The sequence below is a fragment of the Salvelinus alpinus genome, chromosome 16 (genome assembly GCF_045679555.1).
Source record: "Salvelinus alpinus chromosome 16, SLU_Salpinus.1, whole genome shotgun sequence".
NCBI lineage: Eukaryota > Metazoa > Chordata > Actinopteri > Salmoniformes > Salmonidae > Salvelinus > Salvelinus alpinus.
In genome coordinates, this window is record NC_092101.1 from 10,129,314 (window position 1) to 10,146,813 (window position 17,500).

At 46.0% G+C, this 17,500-nt stretch overlaps 1 protein-coding gene across 10 annotated transcripts in view; it reads right to left on the minus strand.

The window, feature by feature from the left end:
* LOC139540768 (nuclear factor 1 A-type) overlaps positions 1–17,500 on the minus strand; it is a 186,909-nt gene that overhangs the window by 24,293 nt on the left and 145,116 nt on the right. For 8 of the 10 annotated variants that reach the window (XM_071344713.1, XM_071344712.1, XM_071344717.1 and 5 more), the window contains exon 7: positions 16,869–16,919. The exons of the other annotated variants lie outside the window; for them this stretch is intronic. In XM_071344713.1, coding sequence (XP_071200814.1) covers positions 16,869–16,919 — 51 coding nt within the window. The remainder of the gene's footprint in view (positions 1–16,868; positions 16,920–17,500) is intronic. 10 annotated transcript variants of the gene reach the window in all.

The window sequence follows — 17,500 nt, forward strand, 5'->3', positions numbered from 1 at the left end:
CAAACAAACGCCAAGACACAAACACAACCTGGGCTGTGTGTGTGTGTGTGTGTGTGAGACAGGCCCTTTTGACGTGGTGGTGACAGAGGGCAGGCGGCCCACGGTTCAGATGACAAGACGTCTACGGACCACAATGCCCCTCACTGTCTATCAAAAGGGAGGCGGGCCCTCCATGATTCAACCAAAGGCATACTGTGGTCCGCATTCCTTCACTCGCACAAGGGGAAAATATGGTAACCGTTTACTTGACACTTCTCAACATGATATTTGTCGCAAATTGGTATACAGTCATTGTAATTAGGCAATTTAGGCATTAGTGACATTTGTGATGTCCGCTGATGGCATTTGACTTTGCACTGTCACAACAGAAGTGTCGAGAGCAATTAGTCTGGAGGTGTTGATGCCAAGTCTTAGTCCATGTATGTTTTGGATGTAGTCACCGATGATACAATTACATATTTCCCTCCTCTAAGTTCCAAATCTGTGTGTGTGTGAGCATGAGTGTGTGTGAACACGTGTGTGTGATGTCTGCATGTGAGTGAGAGTCGGTGTGAGAGTGAACGCAAGCATGTGTGTTTGTGTGTGTGTGTGTGTGAATCCTGCGTGTGTCTGTGTGAGTGTGACCGCATGTAGGTTTGTGTGTGTGTTGATCTGCATGTGTGTGTGAGATTCAATGCAAGTGTGCACGCGGGCTCAATGAATCGACTGGCACAGGTCTGCAGCACAGCACTGCACCTGTCCTCTACCCGGATCCCGTGGTATAAACTGACAGTGCTGTAATGGATCGAGGCTTATTAAGTATTTAATTGTAACCAGCACAATCTAATTAGGCTGCTCTTAATAGAGGTAATATTCAGTTATTGGTTATTAGTATAATGCCTGGCTGGGACGTGCAACGGCGGGGGAGAGAGAGGGGGTCTTTAAGCCTGTGATGTATTACTGCTGGTTCTCTTAATAAGACTCTCTCTCTCTCTCTCCGCCACTCTGCCCATTTCCAATATCAGCAACAGAGACAGAGAGAGAGGGCGAGAGAGAGAGAGAGAGAAAGAAAGATGGTAAACAGAGAGTGAGGGAAAGAGAGAAAACGTACAGCTATTACAGAGACAGAGTGGGATAAAGAGAGATGGTTAACTAAGAAAGAGATATGGTAAACTTAGTGCGAGAGAGAGAGAGAAAGAAAAAGAGGGAGAGAGAGGGCAGGGGGAGAAGCAGGGATCGTACAGCTATCGGAGAGAGAGAGAGAGATGGTAAGCTGATACTACATAAACATTGTTAAAGCCACAGCTCCCTGCTGCATTAATTCACTTAACTTTGCCGTGATTTATGGCTCTGTCAATAGAGGCTGACTGGAAACTGGGGGGACGCTCCCCCTCCGCCATGCCGCTATGTGGCCATTGTGTTTACAGTAATAATAGAATGGACCACGGCTCTCTCTGGGTGCATCCCAAACGGCACCCTATTCCCTACTTACAGCCTCAATAGAGTCTGACTGGAAACTGGACCCTGGGCAAATATAGTGCACTACATAGTGGATAGGGTGCCATTTGGGAAGCAGACTCCATGCCCTTCCTCTATCACTTTCCAGCCTGAGAGGCTGAGAGACACAGAAGCAGACCCCTCCTTTTCTCTTTTTGGCGTGCCCCGTCTTTTCATATTCCTGCCTTTTGTCTGGGGGGCTGGAATGTTGTACTTTTGAAGTGAGGGGTGGGGTCGGCGGGGGTGTGGGGTGGAGAGACAGGCTACGCGAGGGAGAGACCCTCGCTGTGCACTCCCTGGCTGCGCGAGCACACACACACACACACAGACATAATGAGCATGTGCATGTGCACGCACACAGGCGGAAGAGTGGAGTGTCCAGACTCTACAATTGAATTAGCCTTGCTGTGCTGTGTGCTGAGGCAATGCTGCAGAAGCTGCAGGCAGGAGAGAGAACCACACTGACCTCACAGAGGCAGACACACCCATTCACAGGCTGACTCAGTCACTCCCCCTCCTCCCTCTCTCTCTCCCTCTCTCACAGACACACTCTCTGTCCCTGTCATCCTCTTGCTCTCTCACTCCATGCCCTCAGGCACCGCTCTCTTTCAGACACCTCTCCCCTGTCCCGTTCCCACCCTCTCTCTACCCCGACTCTCCTCCCTCCTCCTCTTTCCAGCTCACTGGTCTGAGACCTGTTCTCTGGCTCATGGCAATAGGTCATTGCTGAGCCTCCTCACAGACAGGGCAGTACTGGGTACAGTAACCCAGCAGCGCAAAGAGATCCTTTTATCGCCATAGCCTAATTGACAAAACTTAAGTATTGCCAATTTTAATGTTGGCTGCGTTCAAGGAAATGGCACTTACAAATGGAGATCCTTCAAACACCCTCAAACAAGGAAAATTATCCCAATCAAAGGTTTTAACACGTGCTCCACTAAGGCAGTTATTTATCTTCTCATTTTCCCTTGTGGTAAAAAACGATGTGGGTAAAACGAAGCGCAAACTAAAAGTAAGAATCTCGGAGCATCGTAGCACCATTCGGTACAAGGACTCGACGTATCCAGTTGCGGCCCACTAATTTGGAAGCGAATCCCTCTATTTCGTCCCTACGTTATATATCGGCATCAACCATGTCAACCTCCCTAGGAGAGGGGGTAACCTTGACAATTTATTGTTAAAACGAGAGGTTGCCTGGATCTTGAAATGCATTCCAGGTGACTACCTCATGAAGCTGGTAGAGAGAATGCAAAGAGTGTGTGACGCGGTCATCGAGGCAAAGGGTGGCTACTTTGAAGAATCTCAAATATAAAACATATTTTGATTTGTTTAAAGACCTTTGCTCCATTCGGTCTCAACCTAGACTTTGACCTGAATCCATTCTTGTGATTATTGTGATTTTGCCTTTCATTGTAAATGTTTGTAGGCCTATGTAGCCAAATTGTATCTATGATCGTATGCTATGCATTCATGCTTTTTATATGTTCTATTTATATACAGTACCAGTCAAAAGTTTTAGAACACCTTACTTAATCATTCCAGGGTTTTTCTTTATTTGACTATTTTCTACATTGTAGAATAATAGTGAAGACATCAAAACTATGAAATAACACATGGAATCCTGTAGTAACCAAAAAAGTGGTAAACAAATCCAAATATACAGTTGAAGTCGGAAGTTTACATACACCTTAGCCAAATACATTTAAACTCAGTTTTTCACAATTCCTAACATTTAATCCTAGTAAAAATTCCCTGTCTTAGGTCAGTTAGGATCACCACTTTATTTAAGAATGTGAAATGTCTGAATAATAGTAGAGACTTTTTTATTTCAGCTTTTATTTCTTTCATCACATTCCCAGTTTACAAGTTTACATACACTTAATTAGTATTTTGTAGCATTGCCTTTAAATTGTTTAACTTGGGTCAAACGTTTCTGGTAGCCTTCCACAAGCTTCCCACAATAAGTTGGGTGAATTGTGGCCCATTCCTCCTGACAGAGTCTCCTTGCTCGCACACGCTTTTTCAGTTCTGCCCACAAATTTTCTATGGGATTGAGGTCAGGGCTTTGTGACGGACACTCCAATACCTTGACTTTGTTTTCCTTAAGCCATTTTGCCACAACTTTGGAAGTATGCTTGGGATCATCGTCCATTTGGAAGACCCATTTGCGACCAAGCTTTAACTTCCTGACTGATGTCTTGAAATGTTGCTTCAATATATCCACATAATTCTCCTTCCTCATGATGCCATCTATTTTGTGAAGTGCACCAGTCCCTCTTGCAGCAAAGCACCCCCACAACATGATGCTGCCACCCCCGTGCTTCACGGTTGGGAGGGTGTTCTTCGGCTTGCAAGCCTCCCCCTTTTTCCTCCAAACATAACGATGGTCATTATGGCCAAACAGTTCTATTTTTGTTTCATCAGACCAGAGGACATTTCTCCAAAAAATACAATCTTTGTCCCCATGTGCAGTTGCAAACCGTAGTCTGGCATTTTTATGACGGTTTTGGAGCAGTGGCTTCTTCCTTGCTGAGCGGCCTTGTCGATATAGGACTCGTTTTACTGTGGATATAGATACTTTTGTACCTGTTTCCTCCAGCATCTTCACAAGGTCCTTTGCAGTTGTTCTGGTATTGATTTGCACTATTCGCACCAAAGTACGTTCATCTCTAGGAGACAGAACGCGTCTCCTTCCTGAGCGGTATGACGGCTGCATGGTCCCATGGTGTTTATACTTGCATACTATTGTTCGTACAAATTAACATGGTACCTTCAGGCGTTTGGAAATTGCTCCCAAGGATGAACCAGACTTGTGGAGGTCTACAATTGTTTTTCTGAGGTCTTGGCTGATTTCTTTAGATTTTCCCATGATGTCAAGCAATGAGGCACTGAGTTTGAAGGTAGGCCTTGAAATACATCCACAGGTACACCTCCAATTGACTCAAATTATGCCAATTAGCCTATCAGAAGCTTCTAAAGCCATGACATCATTTTCTGGAATTTTCCAAGCTGTTTAAAGGCACAGTCAACTTAGTGTATGTAAACTTCTGACCCACTGCAATTGTGATATAGTGAATTATAAGTGAAAAAATCTGTCTGTAAACAATTGTTGGAAAAATTACTTGTGTCATGCACAAAGTAGATGTGTTACCCGACTTGCCAAAACTATAGTTTGTTAAGAAGAAATTTGTGGAGTGGTTGAAAAACGAGTTTTAATGACTCCAACCTAAGTGTATGTAAACTTCTGACTTCAACTGTATTTTATATTTGAGATTCTTCAAAATAGCCACTGTTTGCCTTGATGACAGCTTTGCCCACAGCTTTGCACACTGGTGAGTCGGGCTAGTAAAATGTTGATGAGTCACTCTCTAGTTAGCGCCTGACAAGTGTGCTAATAAAACACCCCGTCACACTTGCAGTCTTACACGCACAGGCACAGACAAACTTGACACGTGCACACGCACACACAACTCAAGGAGGTACTATCTCCCCCATTAGAATCATAATCAATCATTGGTGTTTTTATACCTCCCGCTCGTCACAACGTTAGCTAGCGAGGCAGATTGTCTAAGCAGACTACCATTGACAGGTGTCACTTAGGCTTTGTCCATAATGCCCTAAATGGGATCTGGTCAAAAGTAGTGCACTATGTAGGGAATAGGGTGCAATTTTGGATGCATGCTTAGTCTCTGGATCACCGCCACTTATCATCGCTTACCCCGTCCAGTATATGGCCGTAGAGTCTGAGTGATTGACCGCTGCCTCTGGCCACTGACCAGCTCCTGTCCCACTGTGCCGACCGGCTTGGACCGGTCCAATGTCCATTACACAAATGGCCAGCATCAATTAGGAATCATTATTTATTTTTGGGGAGACCAAACTTAAGTGTTCGAGAACGATTTCCAATTACTTAAATAGCCTTGCTCACATGTTGTGTTCCTCATTTATGCTCTGATTAATATTTTCCAGGGGAGAAATTGTGAGTAAACTAAGTTTCGCGCCCATGTTTCAGCTTGTCAACTAATGAGCCCAAAAAGGCTTTTAGCATGCGGAGGGGGGCTACTCCTCTACCCCTTAAACTCATCTTTACTGTATTTAGTCCCCTCTTGACATCTAGCGGTCACACTACCGATCCTGGGGGACAGCTAGCCTGGTTAACACCCGACTGAATGCTGTACTCACCATTACCTCGTCAGTGCAACATTCAGTCTGCTTTAAAACAGGTTAGGGGAGCCCTGTCAATACTTCTTGTCATTCCCATCAATCACTTCATATCTGAATTCTCCATACTGAACAAAAATGTTTCATGAGCTGAAATAAAAGATCCCAGAAATGTTCCACACGCACAAAAAGCTTATTTCTCTCTAATTTTGTGCACGCGTCTCTACATCCCTGTTAGTGAGCATTCCTCCTTTGCCAAGATAATCCATCCACCTGACAGGTGTGGCATATCAAGAAGCTGATTTAAACAGCAATATCATTACACAGGTGCACCTTGTGCTGGGGACAATGAAAGGCCACTCTAAAATGGCCAGTTTTGTCACAAAACACAATGCCACAGATGTCTCAAGTTTTGACGGAGCGTGCAATAGGCATGCTGACTGCAGGAATGTCCACCAGAGCTGTTGCCAGAGAATTTAATGTTCATTTCTCTACCATAAGCCCCCTCCGTCGTTTTAGAGAATTTGGCAGTACGTCCAACCGGCCTCACAACCGCAGACCACGTGTAACCACGCCGGACCTCCACATCCGGCTTCCTCACCTGTGGGATCGGCTGAGACCAGCCAACTAGACAGCTGATGAAAATTAGGAGTATTTCTGTCAGTAATAAAGCCCCTTTGTTGGAAAAAACTCATTCTGATTGGCTAGACCTGGCTCCCCAGTGGGTACATTAATGAGGCCCTAATCTATGAATTTCACATGACTGGGCAGGGGCACAGCCATGGGTGGGCCTGGGAGGGCATAGGCCCACCCATTTGGTAGCCAGGCCCACTCATGGCTGCGCCCCTACCCAGTCACGTAAAATTCATAGATTAGGGCCTCATTTATTTATTTTAATTTACTTATTTCCTGATATGAACGTTAACTCAATAAAATCCTTGAAATCGTTGCGTTTGTTGCGTTTATATTTTTGTTCAGTATAGGTTCCATTTATTGACCAATTATTTGGGTATGATAAGTGAGCTGTCAGAGGTCCAAATACCATGAGAATTCAGCCTGTTATGAGCTGTTATAACACTGCTGATTTGAAAAGACTCCACAGGTGGTAAAGGAGAAATTGGGGTAACAGTGTTTAGGCCTGTTAGAGGGGTGGGTGGAGTAACCTGCCACTGCTACAGAGAAGGATGTATTCCTGACAGCAGACACACCACAGCTCATAACTCCCTGAATAAGCTCCCTCTTCTCTCCCTCTCTGAGGTTTATTTGGGCTTCGCCTCGTGAGTGTAATAATGCCACAATGTTGGGACAACGGGGAGGATATCAAATATATCGAAGCAGCTGATATGCTGTTAGCCTGCTAGTACGCTAACTATGGGCTTTGTAGCCCCGTGCCCCCATGCCTCATCCATTCAAACTAGCTGTAGCTTGGAGGGGGGGGGGGGGGGAGCGAGGAGGTAGGGGAGGTTGGGGACAGCATCCCCAGCAGGGTCTCTGAGGGCCTTTCACTGGGGCTCTAAGCGAGGCCTGTTAGCTGTGACTTTAGCGCGTCATTATGGAGGAGAGATGAAAGTGGGGCTGGATGGACAGCAGGTCCTCCCCACACGTGCCCAGTGGGTGGGCCTGTAGCTAATCTGGAGGGGGTTCAGGGGCTTCGCCCCCCCGGGTCAAATATGTAAATTATCATGACGTGGGAGGGGACGGAACAGGACGGGAAGCTGGCTAAGGCTTCAGACAGCTGGCGGGAGATGGAGGGAGGGAGGGAGGGAGGGAGGGAGGGAAAGAAGTAGAGATGGAGGGAGGGAGCAGTGGGCTCCATTGTGGTCTGGGCCTACATGAGGGGCTGCATGGCCAATAGAAAAGTGCTACGGATTAGTTCCACTTTGCAAATCGAATTGGTTCGCTGGCTTTTTCTTCCCCCACCTACCACTTTGTTCTATTTTACCCCCACTGCCAGCTTTTACTTGAAAAATATATTATACACTGAGCGCACAAACATTAAGAACACCTGTAAACAGTGACTGGTAGCAGGAATATATAAAATACTAGTAATATTCTAGTGGTAATACACTGAGTATACCAAACTCTAAGAACACCTTCTTAATATTGAGTTCCAGAACAGACTCAATTCGTCGGGGCATGGACTCTACAAGGTGTCGAAAGCGTTCCACAGGGATGCTGGCCCATTTTGACTCCAATGTTTCCCACCGTTGTGTCAAGTTGTCTGGATGTTCTTTGGGTGGTGGACCGTTCTTGATACAAACAGGAAACTGTTGAGCGTAAAAAAACAACAACAGCGGTGCAGTTCTTGTCACAAACCGGTGCGCCTGGCACCTACTACCATACCCCGTTCAAAGGCACTTCAATATTTTGTCTTGCCCATTCACCCTCTGAATGGCACACATATATGCATGAATGGCACACATGCATGTCTCAATTGTCTCGAGGCTTAAAAATACTTCTTCAACAAGTCTCCTCCCCTTCACCTACACTGATCGAAGTGGATTAAATAGGTGACATCAATAAGGGATCATAACTTTAACCTGGATTCATCTGGTCAGTCTATGTAATGGAAAGAGCAGGTGTTCATAATGTTTTGTACACTCAGTGTCTATAACCCACAGATGGATTAATGAAGAAAAAAATATGATACAAAAAAAATCCCTCCCTTATTATGACTGAGGCGGGTAGTTTTCACGTGGAGAGATATTAACAGGTGGCTGTGTGTGTGTGTGTGCGAACCCGTGGGAGGAGGCTGCTGAAGAGAGTGCAGAGGGAGACAACGAAAGAAGAATGTTTTAATAGCCCTTTTGAAGACGAGAAGTCAAGCCAACGAACCGTGCGGCTCGCGAGTCTTTGTTTGCCAAATTGCGTCGCCCTGTGGCTACACCTACGTCTCGCGGCTCAACGGGTTCGGCTAACGTTTCAAAAGGAACGTGGGGCGTGAAGAAGGCGCTCCAACTATGATAAATCAATTACAGATGAGATTGGTACAACAGGGCGGTTAAAGTCAACCAAACAGACATGACAACCGGTTCGACTTATGAAGATGAATGAACCCCACCATTTTGGCCTTTTATGTGAGCGTAGAACACAACATCCTAAATGTGACAGTTATACTACTTACTGACACGACTTAATCACCCCCAAGCCTCAACCTTTAAGCCCCAGTGGGTTTTAACGTTTTTTTTTAGGTCAAAAATATTATGGACATCAAGCCTGTAGTAATCATCCAAAAGTGCACTTTTTTGCAGACCCCCCCCCCCCCTCCCACTGCAGATGGAAGACATCACCGAAACTCTGGTGTGTGTGCTTGTGACGACTACCTTCTCTCAGACAGACAGTGACGACAAGCTGGCTAGCTGCTTGACAACACAGAGAATTCAAAGCGCTCACTAACTAACATGTTCCATATTAACTGACGCACAATTATCTGCATCTAGCTGAGCAGCGAGTACTAACAAAAGGGGAGACCTGTTGAAAAATAAGAATAAATAAAATGGTGAATTTAAAAAAAAAAAGCCATATGAACGCTATAGGACGACACGTTCCTCAACCCATTTCTCAAGCTGTAACAACACTAGCCTGGACAAAGCAACAAGTGCAAACCAATGTTTGGATGACCCATATTTTCCCCCTCAAACAAAAAGCATTGCCTCGCTAAAGCAAATACTGCTGGTGGCCAGGACGGGAAACAAAGCTCCTGGACAACCACACTATACTGTAACGGAACCCTATTCCCTTTAAAGGACACTACTTTGACCAGAGCCCTACGGCCCTATGCCATTTAGGACCCATCCTAATACTTGGCTTACTGTCGATATTAGTTCAAAAAGTAGTACTTACAGCTAATGATTTATGATGATTACTAATTTCAATGTTAGTTACTGGTCTCCTGAAACATTCATATTGTATAAACCTGTGTGGTCTACATTTACGGCTATATGGTAATAAGTCATAATATATAAACCATATATAAACCAAACCGGCCAAAGGGAAAGCAGCTTGCCTTGGTGAGGTAATCTGTGGATTACACTCACAGTAAAAATATGAACTCGTGTTCTGACATGACCGTTCCCGGCTAAACCCACAGCCGGCCATGCATGCACGCACACACGCGCAAAAACACACGCACAAACACACGCACATGCACGCACACACGCGCACAAACACACACACAAACACACGCGCGCACACACGGAACTAATCACCAAGTGTGAAAGGGGGGTGGGATCTCGCACTCAAACCCATAAAGCAGAAACTGAACAACAGTGTTTCCCAACTCCGGTCCTCAAGTATCCCCAACAGCACACATTTTTGTTGAAGCACCAGACAAAAACACCTGATTCAACTAGTCAAGGGTTTGATGATTAGTTGACAAGTAGAATCAGGTGGGCTTGTCTGGGGCCACAACAAAAATATGTTCGGTCGGGGGTACTCCAGGACTGGTGATGGGAAACACGGCTGTACAACACGCTTACAGTAGCAACACTACGAATGAGCAGAGCCACACACACAGCACCACCAGCAGCAGCAAGGAGCACTCTGCTTCGTCTCTATCTCTCTACAGCCCTTATCTGACAGAGGCAGCTATAGGTGGTGAACTAGGGGGAGCCAGGGATGACACGGTCGGGGTGGGGGGGGGACCTCACCTCTAGGTCCTGTAATGACAGGCCGATGATGGTGTGTGAATGCCGTTCGGGGGGAGGAGGTGGTCTGCGAAGGCACGACAGGGCTGCTGAAACCACACTTCTCTGACTTCTTTAATGTGGTGGGCGATGGCATCCCTGGCAAGAATGATTGATAAGTGAAATTTAATAAGGAAAGGGCACGGAGACTCACAGGCTGGGTTCACAGGTGAAGGGGGAGGGGGGTGCAAGGGGGGTTGGCGAGGCGTGGGGGCCAGACTAGGGGGTTGGGGGGAGGAAAGGGGAGTGGTCAGGGCCCAACGGAGCGCAGCATAGGCTACTGTACGAGTGGAGGCCAGTCTTTAAAGGGGAATACAGATACTTTTGTTTTGTGCCTTGCGTCGCAATTATTATTTTTTTTAAATATTGCCCAAAATCCTCACCTTTGTTGTTTGCAGGGTCCTCAATGTTAATCCGTCTGACAATGTTAGGGATTTGATGACGATACAGAAGCTAAGTTACTGTATTACTTTTGAGAAGCATAGCTCAGAGGCACATACGTGTGCATTGATTGCCATTTTGTAAGGACCTCTTTGCCTATTCAGTTAGAGTTTATAGAGGAAAGTTGATGAAATTCCAGGAGACCGCACTAATTAGAAAATGTAGATTTAAAAAAAAAATTATCGAGTTGAGGTTAGTTGTTAATAAATGAATGATATCATTTCCATACCGTAAAATGGGCAAAAGAATATATAGACCGAATAGACATGCCTTATCCGTGGGCTGATGGGGGTTTAGGGTTAAGAGAGAGATGTGGGAAGAGGAGAGTGGGAATGGTAAAAATAGGGGAAGGAGGAATAGATGGTTTAGTAGACAGGTAAGGTCCTAGTGGCAAAGCACACAGCATGGTCACACAGTCCTAGTCCAGTGTGTAATGGGGCTTTGCTGGGTTAATGTGAGCAATGGGTTCAGATAGCATTTACCACAAGAGTTTAAGCCAAAGAGAATAGTCAGTAGAGAGACCATGCGTGATAACTTTATTTGTATTGTACATATTCAGTCTCTAATGTAATTGGTTGTGCACCACAGCCAATCAAAGCTCTATCTGACCACACCCCAACCACACTGGATGCTTTCGTTTTACCTTGCCAGATGCACCAATGAAATGGTCTAAATTATGCAAACTCTGTACCCCATACAAGGTAAAACTAATGCCCCTGATAAACACTAAATGGCTTTTAAAATATTAGTCTAAGAATAAAGATTTCCTAATAATTGTAATGCCTCTCATTTTTGTTATAGAAGAATTAAACATTCCTTCCGACATTCCGAAAAGATCATGCACCAAGCAGAGCTGGATTTGGCCTTTTTCTAGCTCGTCTTGGAAGCATTGGAGGTGGGATTTGAAGTCTCTAGATGAGTCTGTGTCAATGGACTGAGGTCTGTGTGTAAAAAGTGTGTGGCAATCTAGCCCTAAATGACACAGAAGTCTTGGTTTCTCCAGCCCTGGCAGACTCCTTTCTCCTTTCAGGTAGTGAGAGAGGGAGATAAAGAAAGAGATGGAAGGACTGACTAGTAATTGCCCTCCGTTGGGTAAAGAAGGGTTTTTGAGGAAGGCTGTTTGATCAAACTGAGTTGGAAAGGGAAGGACTTAAGGTAGAAGTTGACCCTAACCATATATATATACAGTGGGGAGAACAAGTATTTGATACACTGCCGATTTTGCAGGTTTTCCTACTTACAAAGCATGTAGAGGTCTGTAATTTTTATCATAGGTACACTTCAACTGTGAGAGACGGAATCTAAAACAAAAATCCAGAAAATCACATTGTATGATTTTTAAATAATTAATTTGCATTTTATTGCATGACATAAGTATTTGATCACCTACCAACCAGTAAGAATTCCGGCTCTCAAGACCTGTTAGTTTTTCTTTAAGAAGCCCTCCTGTTCTGCACTCATTACCTGTATTAACTGCACCTGTTTGAACTCGTTACCTGTATAAAAGACACCTGTCCACACACTCAATCAAACAGACTCCAACCTCTCCACAATGGCCAAGACCAGAGAGCTGTGTAAGGACATCAGGGATAAAATTGTAGACCTGCACAAGGCTGGGATGGGCTACAGGACAATAGGCAAGCAGCTTGGTGAGAAGGAAACAACTGTTGGCGCAATTATTAGAAAATGGAAGAAGTTCAAGATGACGGTCAATCACCCTCGGTCTGGGGCTCCATGCAAGATTTCACCTCGTGGGGCATCAATGATCATGAGGAAGGTGAGGGATCAGCCCAGAACTACACGGCAGGACCTGGTCAATGACCTGAAGAGAGCTGGGACCACAGTCTCAAAGAAAACCATTAGTAACACACTACGCCGTCATGGATTAAAATCCTGCAGCGCACGCAAGGTCCCCCTGCTTAAGCCAGTGCATGTCCAGGCCTGTCTGAAGTTTGCCAATGACCATCTGGATGATCCAGAGGAGGAATGGGAGAAGGTCATGTGGTCTGATGAGACAAAAATAGAGCTTTTTGGTCTAACTCCACTCGCCGTGTTTGGAGGAAGAAGAAGTATGAGTACAACCCCAAGAACACCATCCCAACCGTGAAGCATGGAGGTGGAAACATCATTCTTTGGGGATGCTTTTCTGCAAAGGGGACAGGACGACTGCACCGTATTGAGGGGAGGATGGATGGGGCCATGTATCGCGAGATCTTGGCCAACAACCTCCTTCCCTCAGTAAGAGCATTGAAGATGGGTCGTGGCTGGGTCTTCCAGCATGACAACGACACGAAGCACACAGCCATGGCAACTAAGGAGTGGCTCCGTAAGAAGCATCTCAAGGTCCTGGAGTGGCCTAGCCAGTCTCCAGACCTGAACCCAATAGAAAATCTTTGGAGGGAGCTGAAAGTCCGTATTGCCCAGCGACAGCCCCGAAACCTGAAGGATCTGGAGAAGATCTGTAGGGAGGAGTGGGCCAAAATCCCTGCTGCAGTGTGTGCAAACCTAGTCAAGAACTACAGGAAACGTATGATCTCTGTAATTGCAAACAAAGGTTTCTGTACCAAATATTAAGTTCTGCTTTTCTGATGTATCAAATACTTATGTCATGCAATAAAATGCAAATTAATTACTTAAAAATCATACAATGTGATTTTCTGGATTTTTGTTTTAGATTCCGTCTCTCATAGTTGAAGTGTACCTATGATAAAAATTACAGACCTCTACATGCTTTGTAAGTAGGAAAACCTGCTAAATCGGCAGTGTATCAAATACTTGTTCTCCCCACTGTATATATAGGATCAGATTGCACAGCCCCCAATCGTAACCTTAGCCATTTGAGGGGTAAATAATATCTGCTCTTGGACCAGTTAGGGGAAACTTCTCTGGGGTGGGGGCAGGTTGGAGGATGGACACACAGTCACAGTTTAGAGAACATCAAGAGGAGAGGGTTGGCTGCTTTCAACACAAACAGATCAGGTCATACTGACACCATACAAAGTATCCCAGCAATCACGAAACAAAAGGGTACACAGACAAACAAACACAGGTCTACAAACCCACATTCAACATACACATTCACTCAATAAAAAGCTCCACAATGGATGACAAGCCGACAGCACTCACCTATCAATTCAATTGAAACGTATGCCTTATTAGACATATTGCTGAATGTCTACTTTGACCTCAAACACCTTCTGTAAAGCCACTGGATGTGCATATATATATTTGAAGCCCCAGCCTCATAAACAACACTAACAACAGTAACTGCAACTTCTAGAGAGAGAGAGCGGCAATCAAGCATGGGAAAATAAACGTCTGACGTTTGGGTGACCACCAAAGACGAGTTGCCCTTTTAGAATCCTGAGGAGGTTTGTGACCAATTGCACCACGCATGGGCTGTCAGAACCATATATACCATGATCCCACGGGCTGTGTGGAGCAGAGAGATGAAAGACAGGGGAGGGATGGGGGGGGGGTCAGACCAAACGTTGGCCGTGCTCTTTGAGGTGGAGAACTTTCGGAGAAAAATTCTGCCCATTCATTACTATACCTGGCCCTTTGAAGTGGTGTTAGCAGCGGCGGCGGCTAGCTAGCTAGCTTCAGAGGCCCGCTGGGCTGGTCCCTCTCCAATAGGGTAGCATAGACCAAGCAATAGGGGAGGCTGGAGGGTCTGGAAGGGGCAGGAGGCTCAGACTTGGGCTGGAGTCAACAGGTTGATTTGTGGGCTAATGGCCAGGATCATATTCAAAGGTTTTCGGCTGTAACAGTAAGAGCCTATCAGTCCCTGTTCAGTGTGCAGGCAGCTATTGTAGACTAGAGTCTTCTTCATGTGCTAGGGAATGGGGTAGTGTGCTCAGGGAGCTCTGGGTGCACGTGATTCAAGAAGAGATAGAGATCCATGGAGGTATGCGTAAAGTGAGATAGAGAAGAGGGAAAGCGAGGTAGAGAGGGAGAGAGAGAATGAAGAGGAGAAAGTGGGTATAGGGGCTGAGACTGGGAGGCAAAACATCTGGACTGAGAGATTGCGTGTGTGTGTGTGTGTGTGTGTGTGTGTGTGTGTGTGTGTGTGTGTGTGTGTGTGTGTGTGTGTGTGTGTGTGTGTGTGTGAATGCAACTATGTGTACTTGCTTGTGTGTTTACTTGCTTGTGTGTGTGTGTGAAGGGCCTGAAGTCTGAGAGTGAGTAATGAACACTTAAAAAGATTCTGTCAGGTGGAATCAGAGCTGGGCTGTACTCAGCACTTTCCTCATTCCGAGGCGTTATTACACATAGAGGGCCGCTTCTCTCCCTCCGTCTCTCTCCATCCCCCCTCTCTCCTTTGCTCTCTCCTTCCTCTGACAAATTGACAAGCCTGCTGGCTGGCGGGCAGGCGATTCTGTATCGAGCATCCGCCCCCTCCTCGTCTTTCTCTGCTGTCCATCCGTCTCCCCTTCTACCGAGGCCTCTTCTCCAGTAAGCATCAATCAGGCCCAAGCTATCCCTGCTTTGCCCCAACTCAGGGGTGTGCAAGTGGGCATGCACAGCAGCCAGACAGGCTATATCGGAGAAAGGTCCTTTACCCGAGTGGACAAGCAGGGCAGGTTCAGCCATGAATACAGACGGCCTTATCAATGCCAGGGACAACAACGTGCAGAGTCATGTCTGCTCCACGTTGCTACAACGCCTTCTCTGATAGGTGGAGACATATCAGGAAGCGGGTATAGGTAATGTTCAAATACAATGAAAGAAGAGTATGCTTCCGAACTTTAACCTATCAAATATGTGGATTGAGTAAGTCTTCTTCTGGACATGTTTCACTGATGAAACAACTTCTTCCTTGAACAGTCAGTTGAGACATACAGCTCAACGCATTGCTTAACCCCCTTCACACACTCCCAAGCAGACAAATACACACACACACACACACACTCCCTCCCTCTGACACTTAGCTATTGAAGACCCGGCGAGACGGCCATCTGAGTGACGTGTTCCTGAGACCTGACGTGGGTTACCTGGGAAATGGATGGCATGCCGTTCCGCGGGATGCACTTTCACGAGTTACGGCTAATTATAACACTGTCCCCACCGTGGTGAAAGGGCCACACACACCAGACAAGACTTCAGCAGCTGTTGACGTGTCACACTTGTTCCAATGTCATCGAGTGTTTCAACACACACACACGCGCACAAACACACACACACACACACACACACACACACACACACACACACACACACACACACACACACACACACACACACACACACACACACACACACACACACACACACACACACACACACACACACACACACACACACACACACACACACACACGTCTCGGTAACCACAAACAAACCAAAAAAACAAACCAACTGGACATCAACAAGAGCCAAATCCACCGTCAACAACATCGCAATGCTCAACAGGATGACAAAGGCAAAAGGAGAATGACACATGGGGGGGAGAGAGAGATGAAGCTGGAAGTTTGGATGACGACGAAAATCGGAACCCCGAGCAATCGGGAGAATGCGAACAGGCAGACATGCGTAACGCGGACACTCATGTGTCGGCTTGTAATGTTCCAACTCGGGGTGTAGATAAACAAGGACACAGGCACCAAGACACGTGTTCACGGAAAATGTATGCAAACACACACAGACACACAGTCCACACCCCGGTTTGTGTGGGGGGGGGGTGTAGCTACTTCACAATTCGCTCTGAATACATAGACAATATGTTCTGAAGTTGTTGACAGACACTTAAGATATAAAATGGGTGAAGTTGCTTGAATGTACATATTATGGTGCACGGTCAGGATTCCAATGGACATGAGCCCCATGCTACAGTACAGACACAGTGCAGGTATAAGGCCTAAGGTGTGCCGCAAGGATCTGTTTCAGTCCCACAATTTTTCGTCACAATCACACACAGTGAGGGAGAGGTGGAGGGGGGACGGTAGGTGGGGGGGAAACCTGGACAATACAAAACACCAACCACAAAGCTCGATACCACAACCAACTACAGAACCTCCTGATTTGGAGGGGGGTGAGGGTTAGGGGTCTGGGGAGGGGGGCAACAGAGGACGGGAGGTGAAATTGGAAACAGTAATGCATCTTTACCTTGTCTTGAGATGAACGAACTAGCTAGCGAGCCACGCAGTTTATATCCAGCTTTTGAGAGACAAAAGGAAAGGGGGGAAAGAAACAGGGGGACAAAAAAACAAACAAAAAAAGAGGCAGGGTGAATATAGTGAAGCGTTAGGAGAGAATATGGAGCATTACCTCATCAATTAAGTATGCATGTCAGTCCTGTTCCCATGAGGGAATGCGGGCCGGGGGTCACGTTACACATACAAATCACACATACCCATTCACAAAAGCACACACACACACACACACACACACACACACACACACACACACACACACACACACACACACACACACACACACACACACACACACACAAATACAAAAGAACACACTAACACACACAAACGCATACATACACACACACTGTACGCAAAAATACTCACACAGCCTGTTTAACTCATACCTAAGACATGCACTCGTTGACGCCGTGTCGAATTTCTATCCTCTTGTAACACGAAACAGAAACACGAACACAGACACACACACCATAGAAAAACGAACACAGACACACACAGACACACACACCATAGAACAACTAACACACACCCCCGCCAGTCCTCTCACTCTAAAGAGGGGCCTCTGGGCAACTCCACCCTAAA